This window comes from Pectinophora gossypiella, chromosome 17 (genome assembly GCF_024362695.1).
Source record: "Pectinophora gossypiella chromosome 17, ilPecGoss1.1, whole genome shotgun sequence".
Classification (NCBI taxonomy): domain Eukaryota; kingdom Metazoa; phylum Arthropoda; class Insecta; order Lepidoptera; family Gelechiidae; genus Pectinophora; species Pectinophora gossypiella.
Window position 1 is genome coordinate 5415406 of NC_065420.1, and position 15155 is coordinate 5430560.

The 15155-nt window shown below is 40.4% G+C and overlaps 2 protein-coding genes across 8 annotated transcripts; both read right to left on the reverse strand.

Moving 5' to 3' along the window:
• Positions 1-977: 977 nt before the first annotated feature.
• On the reverse strand, positions 978-5795 carry LOC126374407 (uncharacterized). 6 transcript variants are annotated; one of them, XM_050021050.1, is made up of 7 exons: positions 5688-5744; positions 5528-5591; positions 3958-4157; positions 3590-3745; positions 2706-2867; positions 1872-2198; positions 978-1206 (listed from the first exon to the last, which is right to left on the reverse strand). In XM_050021050.1, the coding sequence occupies exons 3-7, from the start codon at positions 4144-4146 to the stop codon at positions 1084-1086; spliced, it is 957 nt and encodes a 318-aa protein (XP_049877007.1). In that variant the 5' UTR covers positions 4147-4157; positions 5528-5591; positions 5688-5744; the 3' UTR covers positions 978-1083. The 6 variants fall into 6 exon arrangements, with proteins under 6 accessions (XP_049877007.1, XP_049877006.1, XP_049877008.1 ...); XM_050021049.1 differs by lacking the exon at positions 5528-5591 and having other exon boundaries at positions 5592-5795; XM_050021051.1 differs by lacking the exon at positions 5528-5591 and having other exon boundaries at positions 5624-5740.
• Positions 5796-7093: 1298 nt separating this feature from the next.
• Positions 7094-15047, reverse strand: LOC126374393 (protein PRRC1-like). 2 transcript variants are annotated; one of them, XM_050021020.1, is made up of 11 exons: positions 14971-15047; positions 14658-14808; positions 14207-14289; positions 13906-14024; positions 13626-13652; positions 12436-12582; positions 11744-11846; positions 9521-9691; positions 9134-9323; positions 8201-8354; positions 7094-7225 (listed from the first exon to the last, which is right to left on the reverse strand). In XM_050021020.1, exons 2-10 carry the CDS (start codon positions 14793-14795, stop codon positions 8229-8231), a joined length of 1104 nt encoding a protein of 367 aa, XP_049876977.1. In that variant the 5' UTR covers positions 14796-14808; positions 14971-15047; the 3' UTR covers positions 7094-7225; positions 8201-8228. The 2 variants fall into 2 exon arrangements, with proteins under 2 accessions (XP_049876977.1, XP_049876978.1); XM_050021021.1 differs by lacking the exon at positions 13626-13652.
• Positions 15048-15155: the final 108 nt, after the last annotated feature.

Here is a 15155-nt window from a genome sequence, read left to right on the forward strand (position 1 = left end):
ATTATTCAAAAACGCATGCATGAACATTTTTGAAACTTTGTATGGTTATTATTAGCGTCAAGAAAGACCGAATACAGTTTTCAGCGAAGTTATGCCTTGTCTCATTTAGGCGCTGCGATGTTTTTTCGGGTTTTCATAAAACCGCGATAACTTGAAAACTATAAATATTTTCTAAAATCTAATTGGGGCACAAAGGGGCACACATTAAGAGCTACTCGCGTATGTTTATTCTACAGGGGCACATGCAATGGTTTTAGAGATATACTATTCATCAAAACGTTACTCCAGCAGGAAATGCAATATCTCGAAAATCTGAAGGGGCACAGATTTTATTTTTGGGGGCACATTTTGGCACACATATAAGCTATCTGGCCATGCACAGTTTTTCTCTCTCCGATCATTCGTTTAGAATTTTCCTGCTAGAAAAACGTTACCCCAGCAAGAATCGTTTTTTCGATTTTTTTTCGAAACGACAGGGGGCACACATTTTTTATGTGGGGGCACATTTACAGCAGATAAGGCACCAACTATACGTTCTACTCATATAACTCTAGGAGATACTTTCTTGTTGGGGTAACGCACACGGATCGTAGTAACTGCAATTCCTTGGTCTCTGCCTACCCTAACGGGAAATAGGCGTGATCTTATGTACTTATGTATTTCTTCTTCTATCTTATGGGTTGTGAGGAGGATGACCGAACTTATCAACCTGAAGTTATGATGTTTACAGGATACCAAATAAAGGTCGTGTGTTATCAAATGTGGAGTGTACAAGCGAGTGTCGTAGTGATAAGTGAGATACTGTTCGGGATCTTTTCGAGACCTACAGAATCCGCTAGAAAACCCCAAAGCCTGTCCTATAGTTTCGCCTAAGCTGCCGGTAGAGGTTACTGTATGATTAGGTTAAGCTTAGTTTGGGTTGTAAGTACAAATCCACATAAGTTTATTTCAATCTCTCTTTCAATAAAAACAAAAACCATTTTATAAAATCTGCATGTATCTTTAAAAATATATAGATCGTAATATTTTCTCTCTCTTACTGTCTATGGCCACATATTATAGAATATTATAAGTAAGTAAGGCTTATGCCCAGGGTCCAATGGCGAGGATGTGCTGGTCTTCGGGCAGGGAGTCGATTATGGCGGGAGATGGGCCCACCACTACTGGCTCAGGTGTGATGACCGGCGCGGGGGCTGAAGGCGCTTGCTGAAAAATACATTTTTCTTTCTTAGCCTATTTTGATTTTGAGTCTACTGTGGTCCTGTGGTACAAGGGTTTCCTTCTCAAGCGAAAAGCGCCGCTTCGAACACCAGCTCCGGACTTGCACCAATTTTTTCACTAACTCAGTTGACTCGACTATTATAGACGGCGATACGGCTCACCGCCTATCACATTGGTCTAATAGAAAGCTCGGTGAGGTATGGGTTTTTAGTTCTTCTTGCGAAGGATATACCTCTAACTACCCCAATTGGAATAATTGGATTTCTTGATCGCCAGACTATTGAGTAATTTGTAAGTATTTGATTATGATATAAAAATACATATAACGTACCTAATTAAAACACATAATATTTTAACGGGTTCTTACCGCGTTTAAAGCAGGGATATGAGACTCCGATTCCGAACATTCCGATATTAAATACGTAAACAAACGGCAAAGAAAGATGGTAGACAGCTATATGTCTGCCTGTAGAAAATTATGGATCTACCTACTCCACTCCAATCCCATCAGTCATCCCGTGATCATGGCACTTGCAACAGTGTCGAAATATCGGGAGTCTCATATTCCTGCTTTAAACGCGGTAAAAACCCGTTATTACGTGTTTTAATTATGATAATAACCGCGTAAACTTAAAACAATTATAACGTACCTGTGCAGCGTTGACATTAACGATGATCTGCACAAGAGGACTAGACTGTACCACGGGCGCTACAGGTTCGGGTTCTACGACAGGGAAGACGGGTATCGGGTTTATAGGTCCAGGAGTCTCCACAGGGAGAGGGAAGATTGGCATTGGTATCTCAGGGCCAGGGGTCTCCACAGGAATAGGGAAGATTGGCATCGGAGGACTCTCAGGGCCAGGGGTCTCCACAGGGAGAGGAAAGACTGGCATCGGAGGCTTAGGCTCCTCAGGGGTGACGGCAGGCTCTGGGACGGTGGATATCACACCAGGAGGTGTGATCACGGCGATTTCGTGCTGGAAAAGAACATTTAGGAAGAGATTTATCGGCGATATTAGTGCCTAAGAGCGGATACAAACTTAACCTAATTTTAGTTTGACAGCTCCTAAATTGTTGCCGTCCTTCACTTACAATACGTGCAAGAAAGAGAGGCAGCTAGTTTTAGTCCTGTTAAGTTAAAGTTAAGTTGTTGGTTGCGCGATTCAACACCAATCTCAGCAGTCGGGCTGTCAATATAGAAAATAGTAATGCTTTTTAAAGTTGAGTCAGAATTTAGATTTAATTAGTTCAAAAAAGTTGCTGCATTGGTCTTAAAAGTTGAGCAGGGGGGTTAAAACTTGCCCTTTGACATGGCTAATGAAACAACTACGTACTTATGTAAATTGCCACAATATATAAGCCTTAACCCGATCCATCGTGTGTAGGTATACAATTTATGGCGAAATCGTGACCCCACCCACCCACTGCCGCATTGGGCCCGATGGATTGGTTAGTGTAATAAGGCCCTATGAAATAATACTTACAACATTATTGCCGGCGAAAATGTCAGTCATGAGCTGGTTGAGGGCGTGGTGCAAGTAGATGAGCAGCTCAGGGTCCGTCTCAGGGTTCTCGATGGCCTGAGAAAGCTGATCCAGGGACCAGATGTTCACTTCCATAGCAGGGATGTTCAGCTCGATCGTGTTCTGAGGATAAACAATTGGAGATTAGGAGGATTTCTTCTACTGAAGGTCTCCTGTAAGACCACCGCCAGGGGGTAGTCCTTATTCTTTTGAACGCGCTCCACTTGAGCATTGTTGGTTTTCGGAGGTTTGTGACCTAACCTATATTGGGCTGATTTGCCCTTCGCGGGTTGGAAAGTAAGACAGGCAGTCGCTTCTGTAAAAAAACCGGACCTGTCAAATCTTCAGTTTAGGTAAGCGGACCCTGTGAAAAACGGGATAATACTGCGGAGATGTTTGAGTATTGTTGGGTAACTGTTTTATGTATTTTTGTTGTGTAAGGTAAGGTTGGATTGTGGCGTTCATCAGAGAATTAAATCCTTTTTTCTTTCTAATTTCGGAAATATTAGTACATTTAAGTACACTCAGCTGTTGTTTCGGTAACGGCGCCTACACACGGCGGCACATATTCATGTGTAAGTACTCCGAATCTCTTCCTCCATATTCACGCACGCCGGTTCAGAGTAGACTGTACTAAACCTTTTCTATGGACATCTCCAATTTTTGTACGTGGATATAACAGAAACAAATTACGCAACAAACCAACCAATAATACTTTATTGCACAACGACATATACAAAGGACATAAACATACGAATAAAAACATAAGCACAATAGGCGGCTTTTTCTGCCAGGCAACCTTAGCGTGAAAGAAGTTAATGCAAGCACGGACTGGTGCAACTTACTCCCTCTTCTCCGTTGAACATGTCCTGCATATGCTGGTTGAGGGCTTCTTCGAGGTAGGGTATAATTGCGGGGTGGGTAGCGGGGTCATGCAGTGCAGAGGTGAGCTCGTCAAGGGTCACTGTCTGCTGGATCGGCATGGAGATCACCACGGACGTCTGCAAGTGTGGAAAAAGATTATATTTGTAATAAATCGGTCTGAAGATTATATGTGTAATATGGATGGCCGTCTACTAGTCTTTAGTTATTAGTCTATTTCGGCTTCTTCCGTGTTTCAGATCGTAAAATCGCTAAGCCTTCGCTTTGGCTTGACACTGGACCACGGAGGCGGTTGGTTCAACTTGGTTGTGACTTTATAATGTCGGTATACCTGTTGGGAACCCGCGTGAAGACCAGCCATAATAGTGTTGAGGCCCGCAGCAAGGTAGGGTACATGTGCAGGGTCCGTGTCAGGGTTGCTGATGGCCGCACTGAGCTCCTCCAGGGTCCAGGTAGCCACCGGACTGTAGGCGGCGGTTGCCACGGCAACGACGGCCGCGAAGACAGCGAGTACTTTCATTGTTGGTTTATCTGGAAAATTGTTCTTTAGGAATTGGATGTCCTAGCCTGAAGCATAGAATAAGGAATAATACTACGTATAGAACGGTGACTCTCCGCTTCCCAGCAGCTGAGCTAGGTTTACCTCACTCCCCTCGGTATTTAGTATTTCAACCGTAGGGCAAAAGCGCGAATTCGTATCGTGTCAGACGTCACACACACAAATGCGCGTGTACGATAACGTCAATGTGCAGTGTCTGTGTAAAACGAGGTGTTTTGTTTTGATCTTTATGAAATTCTGATTACTAAATAAAGCCAGATCCAAAAGTAATGAAAAACATTTTCTTTTTTTCTATTAGAATCCAATTACGCGTTAAATAATTCGGTTGAACTTTGCTTCACTGTCAAATACTTAACATTTTAGTTTTGTTTTTCTTTTCTTTTATACCTATAGGTGCCTATAGGTGCCTATTTCCCACCGGGGTAAGCAGAAACTATGGAAAATACGCAAATAGAGGTAAATTTATGTATTTGTATGTATAAAGGTACCTTATATCTTTCACAAATGAATGGATCATATTTATTATTTGCATTTTTAAATAACTTGGCTGTGGTTTACTCACCTCACTGCCACGGTTTGATTAGTATTCGGCCACACCTCTATATTTATACCAAGTTATATCTACAATATACATTTACAACCCAAGGATTTACAGGATCATACATCACTGAAAATAACAGATAAAATGCATTTATTGTGTAGATCATTTTACGTCACATAATCTGCTATAGCTATAAGAACTTAGTACTTTAAGAAAAAACTTATATGTTATATTACTTACCTACTACTTTTAAATAAAATGGTGGGTTCCACTAATGAATGGAGACGAGTGGAGTGGAGATGTGAGAATCACAGGGTGCGAGAGAATGAGACAGAAAGACGCTATGTCGCTCTCTCCCTCGCGGTAATTGGTGTACATCTCCGCTCGCGTCATTACTTATTGCATGTTCGCCGCAGATGGCATTACTACTTGGCTGGACAAATGGGGAGCACTACGGATTCCCACTCGGTGCAAAATTTAAAACACCTGGCCTGAGGGTTCACAGCTGGGCGCGAACCTTGGCTCAGGGCGTTGTTTCCTCACAAACGACGCCCCTAACCGAGGTTCGAATCACACCCTATTGTCACGTCAAAAAAGCTCACTAGGATTATAGGGCCCACTAGGGTTGTAGGGTCCACAGTCAAAATCACTGTCCTTTGTTTGACTAGAACATTGCAGGCTGATTCACCTAATTGACCGATAAAGTAAGATGATTCCGTGCATCGGAAGAGTTGGTCCCGGCTACTAACCGTAAAAGCAGCGCAGTGAAGTAGCGAATGGAGTATTGGTTGTGACATTTACCTCGTAGCGGCGCGCAGACCCGTCGCTGTAACCTTGTAGCGGCGCGCAGACCCGTTGCTGTAACCTCGTAGCGGCGCGCAGACCCGTTGCTGTAACCTTGTAGCGGCGCGCAGACCCGTTGCTGTAACCTCGTAGCGGCGCGCAGACCCGTTGCTGTAACCTTGTAGCGGCGCGCAGACCTGTTGCTGTAACCTTGTAAAGGCGCGCAAGCGCGTTGCGCCCCTTATGTCGCTCGTAAGTCCGGGTGGTTTAAATGTCACAACCAAGTATGCTCAATATTACGTCCGGTTAATTGAGGGGATGTATGTGCCTAGCTCAGGGGGGCGTTCATAGGCAATTTTATGTTTATGTATACCTGGTTATGGTCCGAACAAACACAAATACAATTCAGTGATTACCACGTGTCCTTTGATAAAATAATTGATGTTTTCTTTATCACATCGTTAATTTTATGACCCTGATATCGCGGCTACTGCTGCAGGTAATATAATGTAATAAGTACTTCAAAACAGTGGCGATAATACGTAGCCATTCAAAGGTCTCGGACATTGGTCTAGCTCTATAAGTAATCATACTATGCATCAGTGGTCTCAAGGCCTTGATATAGAAATTGCAAAAAATGGAACAATTATACGTATATCATCACCAGCCCATTAACGTCCTCACTGCTGGGGCACGGGCCTTCCCTACGGATGGATAGGGAGATCGGGCCTTAAACCACCACGCGGGCCCAGTGCGGATTGGTGGTTATTAACGACTGCTAATGCAGCCGGGACCAACGGCTTGACGTGCCTTCCGAAGCACGGAGGAGCTCGAGATGAAAACTTTATTTTTGTGGTCACCCATCCTATGACCGGCCTTTGCGAAAGTTACTTAACTTCAACAATCTCAGACCGAGCGCGTTTACCGCTGCGCCACCGAACAGTTAAGCCGTGGTAGCCCAGTTGGTAGAACACTTGCCTCTCACTTTGAGGTCGCAGGTTCGAATCCAACACAGGCCTAAACCAATGATTGTCGAATTTGTTTTCGAATTCATGTTTGGATTATAAATGATTATCACGTGCTCAGCGGTGAAGGAAAACATCGTGAGGAAACCCACATTCCCGAGAAATGCAATTTCAGAGGTATGTGACAACTCATTTTGTATGAGTGGGAGTATACGGTAGGATCCGACGTGCACCACGAAAGCTAAATATTCTATCATGTGGGTTGTGAAGTGAATTTCTATCATGTGGGTTGTGAAGTGAATTACGAACCTCACCTACCCTGGTGTCAGGGTTATTATTTAGCCGCCAGAGGCCCCTGACATGGCTCATGTAACAATTACTCACTTACATCAGTAAGTAGTAACCGGGACCATGCGGCTTAACGTGCTTTCCGAAGCACGGAGCAATCTTTCGAATAATCAGGTGTTAAAATGGCCACACTTACTTTTATGCGCAAATGTCAATTTGTAACATTGCTTTCTTAGATGAATTGCTTCGATGTGGCCATTTTAACCCCCCAGGTGATCCGCTTGTAAGTTTATTTAAATAATGTTTCTTGTCTAATGAATAAAATACAACATTGGCGTTGGCCCCAATAATACATAATATATTTCTTAATTTTCTATAACATAATAACTTTATAAATCTATATACACTTAAATAATATTTATGAGATATTTAAGACTTCTGCCAGTGGCCTCCATTCGAATTTCTGGAACAATAATAAATAGAGAAATATATTAATTTTCCTACATTTAGATAAAATATAATGGCGCCTTGTTGACGGAGATAAACTTAACCTAATTTTAGATTGACAGCTCTTAAATTACTGCCGTCCTTCACTTACAATAGTTACAAGAAAGAGCTGCAGCTAGTTTTACTGCTGGCAAATTAAGTTGGTGGTAGCCTAAATCGATACCATTGTCGTGCTATTGAGAAAGTTTACGTCAGTTATTTATTATTTTTAAAGGTTTTAGATAGTTTAATAGCCTTTTTTTTTGACATTGGGAAATGCGTTACGCATACCACGCCGCCCGGGGGGACGACGTGGTTATGTAGGACTCCCCGGGTGTCGCCACCCGGTATACCCACTAAAACCCAACGGTGTTCCTCTTTGCCGCCGTGTGGCGGGGATACGGGAACGCAATTGCACACCACTGCGTCCCCGCCGGCGGATGCCCTTTAGGGCTCAGCGCCCATGGGAGCGCGTCAAGCGCCTCCCCCTCCACCGAGGGCTGCCCGGAACACTTGGGGAGCCCTACAGCACGAGACCTATGTTGTGGACGGCGGTCCCCCGACCACCGTCCACAGGTCCCCATCAAGGCGGCGCTCGGTCGATCGCGACCAAGTGCGCCCGTATAGTTTAATAGCCTACAAGATAAAAAAAAATTGCAAAAAATACCCCATCCATTTGAGTTCGAACTCGGACATAGACAATAATTCACAGATAGCAGTGCAGCTTTATATTAGTGGGTAGGTCGAACTTTGGTGGTCAATTTTTACCGTGAACGCAAAAATATCCTAGAATATTTTGTCTTTTTGTGAATAATGAGGGGGAGGGGGACAGAGAGAAAGAGACAGAGAGAGAAGTGTTTGTTTCGCAATCACAGAGTAATACTAAGAAAGGTCTTATTGCCCAGAGATTTGCCTAGTAAATGCCTAGCCTTGAAAATAGTTGGATACGTACATTGCGAGTCATCGCTCATCAGTTCAGGCTAGGCCTCCGCCGCGGAGACAGCGAGCATCTTCTTATAAGAGCCTGCAAGGGACCGGGCCGCAAGCAGTAGTATTTCCCTTCTTGATACTCCAGTTGTCGCCTCCTGCCATTGTGTGTGCGGTACCTGGGAAAGTAGAAGTTGTTTAATATTTGTAGATCTAGTAATCTAAGTAAGTGAAAGAAAATTATAAAAAAATCAGCATGGGAATCTCGGTGAGGTGTGGGTTCATCTTGCGATGGTTGTCCCTCTAAAACTAAATGAAGATGAAACAATTATTATTGGCATCATTTAATTTCCCAACTATTTCACTTATTATTATTATATGTGGAATTTCGTCAGGCATATTTTCATTATCCAATTTCCAAACTATCACCTTGAAACTTTATTGATAGGTATTATATTAATTATGCAATTTATTGTTTTGTTGAAGCTAGTGGAAATCACAGCCAATTTAATTGGAAAATGAAACAGATGGCAAACAACATTTCGCGTTGGTTGCGAATCAAAACATTTTGGGAAACCTTGGTTTAGTAAAAAAAAAATGCGTATAATTCTTCAACGAAAAGGCGGACATTCATCGCAAGACGTTTCTGTAAATTCTGCTTCTATCGAGTAGGTTAGTATCGGGTAGGTAGGGAAGAGAGGAAGGGGTAGACCTAGGAGAACATTTATGAAACAAATAAAAGAGAAGGTGCAGCTCGTGTCGTATCAGGAGGTGAAGGATTTGGCGGGAAGAGAGGAATGGCGATTACTCCACCAACAAGAGCGCAGCTCTTAAATAGAGAGATCGAGTAGGTTGTAAGGTCGATGACCGAACACACCAACACTGATATCCAAGCCCTTGACACGGCATTAGGATGTAGGGTGAACATTATAGACGAAGGTGTAAGTATAAATAATACCTGCAAGCTAGCTGCCATAATGGAGCCGACAGTGGCGCTGTATCCCGTCTGCGCGTGCGCGTAGTCTGCAGGCGTGTGTGCTTGGAGCGCCGCCACCGCCGGGCTCGGGACCGGGGTGCCTTGACTCTGCAGCTGCAGCTCTATGCCCAGTGACGGCTGTGATAGTACTAGCAGGGCTATGTCGAACCACCTGGTGAATAATTAAAAAAACAATTACTTTTCATATAAAATTAGATTGTAGTCCCCGCCGTCCCCGTGTTAGATATTTATACTAATTATTTCATTTAAACAGTATTTTTTACCCCCTTCGGTTGATTGAGGGGAGGCTTGTGCCCAGCAGTGGGGCGTATATAGGCAGTTTATGTATGTATAGACTGTAAATCTTACCTATCACTGATAGATTCGTTAAGGAAGCTCTCGACGGCGATGATGGGAACGTTGTTATTTAACTCGCTGTGCAGCGACCTGAGATGCGCTATGCGTTGCTTGGCGGCTGCGTACGCGGCGGCATACCCCACCGGCTGTTCAGCCGTCACATCGCTTTGAGCCGAGAAGCCACTGTGAAAATAATCAAATCAAATCAATTTATTTGCGAGAACACATAGAATACTAAAAAGGTGGTAAAATAATTCAAATAACAATATTAAAAGAATATTATAATTTAAAAGTTTCTGCAGCAGCAGAACAAGCATCTTGTGCCCTGTTCCACAATTTTTATAGTCATCATCATCATCACCACCCCAATAACGTCCCCACTGCTGGGGCACGGGCCTGCCCTATAGATGGATAGGGAGATCGGGCCTTAAACCATCACGCGGGCCCAGTACGGATTGGTGGTTATTAACGACTGCTAATGCAGCCGGGACCAACGGCTTAACGTGCCTTCCGAAGCTTATAGCTCCTCCTATTTTTATAGTATAGTAATAGAATGGTCCCAATTCCTGCAGACACCTCCTAATTTTATTTCAAGTTATACCCGTCATTTACGTACCCGCCGAAAAGGAAAGCGACAGATGTTTGACAACTGTTAAGTATAAAATGAATGAATAACCCGGGCGAATAAAATAGGCTTCTCGCCGATATGCAACCCGTTTGGCGTGTGCTGTCAATTCTGTCGGGTTATTGGCCAATATAATATTTTGGGTGGGTTTTTTAATGCCTGCCTAAAATTGAAGTGTGTTCCATAAATTTTATGCCTCTCGTTTTTACCTGTCCCTTTTCTAAAAAATTATATAAAAAAAAATTAGATGGTGTGTTCTGGAATCAGCACCAATATTATACTATTGGCAACACCAAATAAAATATATTTTATAATAATAATTATTAAGGTGGTAACACTACTGTAATTCTCTTCCTGAACAACTGATAATACAGACTGCATCATTCTATAAGTGCCCGATGTTTTATTAGTAAAATACCCCAGCGAGTGCCTTCCCAAGACATATTATACCTTAGAAACTCGCTCAGTACTCATTGCGTTCTTCCTATTCTGTCGTATGGGAAATGAGGTGAACGACCGACCTAATCACCCTGATGTCAGGGTTACTATTGAGCCGGTAAGGCTGCTGTCGTAGCTCATGTAACGAGTAGTCGCTCATGTAATGTGTAGTAAGTAAGTAGTTACTTACTACGTAAATAGCAGCTACCGACTACTTGAAGTGCCCTCCAAAGCACAGATCATCTTAATCTCGGACAATAGTGGGATCAACCTGCAATGTCCTAACCAAAATAAGGATCACAAGCGTTTTTTGTGATGATGTCCCCAACGGAATTCGAACCTGGGACTTCGTGAGACCAACGCTCAATCACTGGACCATGTTGTGTTGATTTATAGTTACAGGATTTTTTGTATGCATAACACTCACCTGTGCTTAGGGAAACTCACAAAGTTCTAGTTAAAGTATTTGCAACAAACAAGGCTGAATGAGGATTATTTTTATGAGTAGGTAAGCAATTATTTTTAAATATAAACACACCCAGGACACTTCATACAAAAAAACTCGTTGTACACAGAGACACTACACATTGATGTTATCGTACACGCGCATCTGTCCGACGCCATACGATTGAAGACTAAAGTAAGACCAAAGGACGGTGAGGTAAACCTAGCTCAGCCGAGCCGAGGGTTGCCGTTCTATACGTAGCGTATTATTCCTTATTCTATGAAAGAGATATCGAACTGAATTATGAGCAATCTTTTATCGTGTGAATTGTGAGATGGATGACTAACCTTATCAAACCTGGTGGCAGGGTTATTATTGAGGTGCCAATGGCTCCTGACATATAACAACTACGTACTTACATGAGTACCTACGTACAGTCATGAGCAATATCATGTGCCCAGTTTAAAACCTTGTCGCACTATCATATTTGTCATTTAATGAGACTTACGGTTTAATTTGTCAATAAAGTTAATGTGACATGGTTTCAAAGTGTAGACATATTAGTACTCGTGACTATACGTATAATATAAGCAAATTTCAACTAAGAAAAACCGGTTACCCTTACCTTGCCTTTTTTTGTTGTTTTTGGTTTATCATTTCCATTGCAATAAAAATCTTCTACTTACTTTTAGAACAAAATAGATGCTTCTAATTAAACTTTACTTACACAATAGTAGCTTTACCGAAGACTGCTTGGAAGGCCTCTCTTATTGGTGATATTTTGACTTCTTTATCCGACGCGACTACTGCGTATATGTCACCACCACTTTCTATAACAAACACATACTTTTAGTTTTTTTTTTTAAAGAAATGCTTCTTGTTTCTCTATGCGACTTAATCAAGGAATGTAAAATCGTTTAATGAATAAACATTAACATGAAAAATCACAAAGCATAGGCGTTTTCATAATTTACATATCGAAAAAACTTTTGAAGCTTTTGTAAAAAATATCTTATATATTTTTAAACAATTCTTTGTCATGCTTATGAGGCAAAGATTTTCCCATAAGATTTCCCACAAGAAAAAGATGGTTTGAGTTCTGTCAAAATAAAATAGGGTAGTTTCCAACTAGACAATTCAGTTACTTTTTACTAACACGAAATTACTATGGAATGTGTATGAAAAAGCAACCTGTGACGTCATAGAAAAACGTGACAAAATGTCGCACTTATTATTAAATTTTTCTTTATTAAAAATCATAAATAAGTTAAATAGAAAAAATAATACTTTTTTTACCTTTAGATCTATCTTTATTTAGTACTGAGAATTTCATAATTTATCTTTGACCTAGGAAAATACTCAATTAAGTTGGTGATTGTCAGAACTGGCACTGGAAATTAACACAATAAAGTCACTCACTAAGATACTCCTTCATCTGTGGATCAAGTGTTGTGATCATGGAGTCGACTGAACTCTTGGCTTTCTCTGCCACTCGGTGCAAAATCCCTCCGGTGGACACTGCGCCCTTCACCCAGGTGAACAGAGCACTACCAGGCATCACATCCCCTGGAGAATAAATACATACAAATTAATGTTAGATTGAAAAGAATCGATCAGCCTAAGCTCGACTACATCACTATGCTAATGAATGTCACAACACTGGCTTCCGTACTTTGAGATCTAATTATTACAGCGCATTGAAGCTGTTGTAAAATTCAATAAAAATAAATTATTGAAATATACTGTTTAATGGTAGGATTTTGTTTAGCAAATTATTTTTAGCACATTTGGATTATTATTTGCCGAACTGGTTTAAATTTGCTATATTGAGTGCTATATTTTAATACGCAAAATTTGCCGTAGAAACTTACCTTCAATGGTAAAGATCTAATAGAAATATTGTCTGGCCAAGTACTTAATGACATCCAAGGAAAGCTTTACCTTCTGTGAGAATTTGCCTTTGGTGGCAACCCTGACACCAGGGTTACTGAGGTTGGTTATCCATCTCACAACCCACACAACAGAAGAAGAATAATAGTAATGCACAATAGTCTGAGTAATGAATCAACTGATTAAATGCAAAGCATGCAATCATGATAATTGCACACTGAAAATTAAACCAGATGAAATGACATGCAAATTATTTTTTAATTTGTGCAGACCTATGTTATATGTAAAGGATTCATGGTTATTTCAACATTTAGTAGGTTTTATGTCTCCCAACACAAGCTTTTCAACCTTAATAGGAGGCACTAGCAACAATGTGTAGATTGTATGAAAAAATAATTATAAACAAAAATTCTCTAAGAAGCATATGGTCCGCTAGATACAAGCATGTGAAAACATGTGCATTATTAAATTTATTAAATTTTTATTTTTATGTCTGACAGATTATATTAATTTGTGATTGTGAATTAACTCAATAATCAACTAAATGTCACTCAGAGGTAGTTCAAATCATATTGCAAGAAAATAAGTCACAATCAATCAGTGTGGTATGCACCCCCAGATGTATTAAACATTTTTTAATTGTACATATTAGTCGCCATTTTGCAAGCTTAAAATGGCAACTATTTTCAAACCAATCAATCAGAAAACAGTATAGTTACCAGTGTTACCATTTGTGGATAGTAAATCTGTAATTAATTGTAAATGATTTTATTTATCTATTAACATTGGGCACATTATAATAATGCAATATTATTATATAGGTTGACAAAAGAAATGACAACCTTGCTTAATATAGTCATTTACCAAAGACAAATTATATTTTTGTTAGTCTTTATTTCATCATTCTAAAAGCCCTTAATTGATCTCGTTAGGGTATAGGGTAAATTGTAAATCTAAACAAAAATATATTTTTTATACTTATAAAAAAGTATAGTTTACCTATTCTCTCCATTTCAGGAGTAGATGCAGGCAGAGAGTCAGGCGACTGCGTAGTCTGTGAATCTTCTGGAGACCTTATTGGTAGCATTGGCTCTCCTTTGCTGAGTGGAATTGCCGGACTGAAAAAAAAAACAATTAAATTATTTAATAGGTATTTATTTTATTAAGTCTCTAACAAAAAATCTTGGTCTCTGACTAACTAAAGTGACAAATTAGTAGAATTAAAAGTTACCTTCATATTTAGAAATTATAGTAGGTAGTATCTAAATAAATATGTCCTGAATTCATAAAAAAGTATCACCTAAAATTCTCCATGTTTTGAGGTTCTTCTCTTTGCTGAACTATAATAGGTGTAACAGGCACAGGCTCTGCGGCGGGTTGTGCCTGCAATTAAAAAAAAAACAAAGAAATGATAACAATAAAATACCTAATGAATTTAGTTGGGATTTTGATGAGAATGGAAAAGTGAGTTGTAAAGATGGATAGCAAGTGGAATTATGTGGTCTCCTACCCCAATGGGAACTATGTCTGATCTTGTACTACACATGCATTAACATATACCGTAAAATTTTAAAATAAAAGTAATATGAAACATAATCTACCCACTATTCAAACTAAACACCAAGCCATTAATATTAAAATTAAAACATTTTATTAATGCTGAAATACATGCCAAGTTTCGCACGTAAACAAATCAAATCTCGCACACTGATTATCTGTGACAGTCATAACAAATAGCACCGCATACATACCATGTCTACGGGTGCAGTGGTCGCTGTTATGAAGTTTGGGAGCTCTGTAGGTGGCGCAACACTCGAGAGCAAGTTCCCGGGTAACGCTGCAGGGACAGGCGCATCCGGGATTTTGCCCTTTCTCTCCGGGTTACTCATTCTTCACACCCACCTGAAACGCAAAACTAAAACTTAAGCCACGAATGCATTGCAGTTTTCTAACAAGTAGACTTTATATCAAAGTAGCGATGCCTGTTTGTATTATAATAAGTACTAAACACCATTAGGTAGGAATTAGGACTTTGTATTTTTGTTGTCACAGATATTTATTTACCTTTGCAAAACAAAAACTATGCGATTTCATGAAACGAACTGTTGAGTGTTGACAATTTGACAGCTGATAGATAGCGGGATGCCATCGTTATTTTTTCAAAATTACTAATTTTGCCACGTCACAAGAAAAAGATGTTACTCCCTATAATTAGTAAAATATGCATAAACCATTTTAAATCAATCCAT

Excerpts from the sequence above, each read along its gene's own strand:
- LOC126374393 (XM_050021020.1), bottom strand. The coding sequence starts at position 14,795 with ATGAGTAACCCGGAGAGAAAGGGCAAAATCCCGGATGCGCCTGTCCCT. Across the intron at positions 13,653-13,905 it reads TCCTGAAATGGAGAGAATAG|ATTTACTATCCACAAATGGT; the intron begins GTAAACTATACT and ends AATTAATTACAG. Across the intron at positions 11,847-12,435 it reads ACAGATGAAGGAGTATCTTA|AAAGTGGTGGTGACATATAC; the intron begins GTGAGTGACTTT and ends TGTTTGTTATAG.
- LOC126374407 (XM_050021049.1), bottom strand. The coding sequence starts at position 4,146 with ATGAAAGTACTCGCTGTCTTCGCGGCCGTCGTTGCCGTGGCAACCGCC. Across the intron at positions 3,746-3,957 it reads TTCACGCGGGTTCCCAACAG|ACGTCCGTGGTGATCTCCAT; the intron begins GTATACCGACAT and ends CCACACTTGCAG. Across the intron at positions 2,868-3,589 it reads TGTTCAACGGAGAAGAGGGA|AACACGATCGAGCTGAACAT; the intron begins GTAAGTTGCACC and ends GTTTATCCTCAG.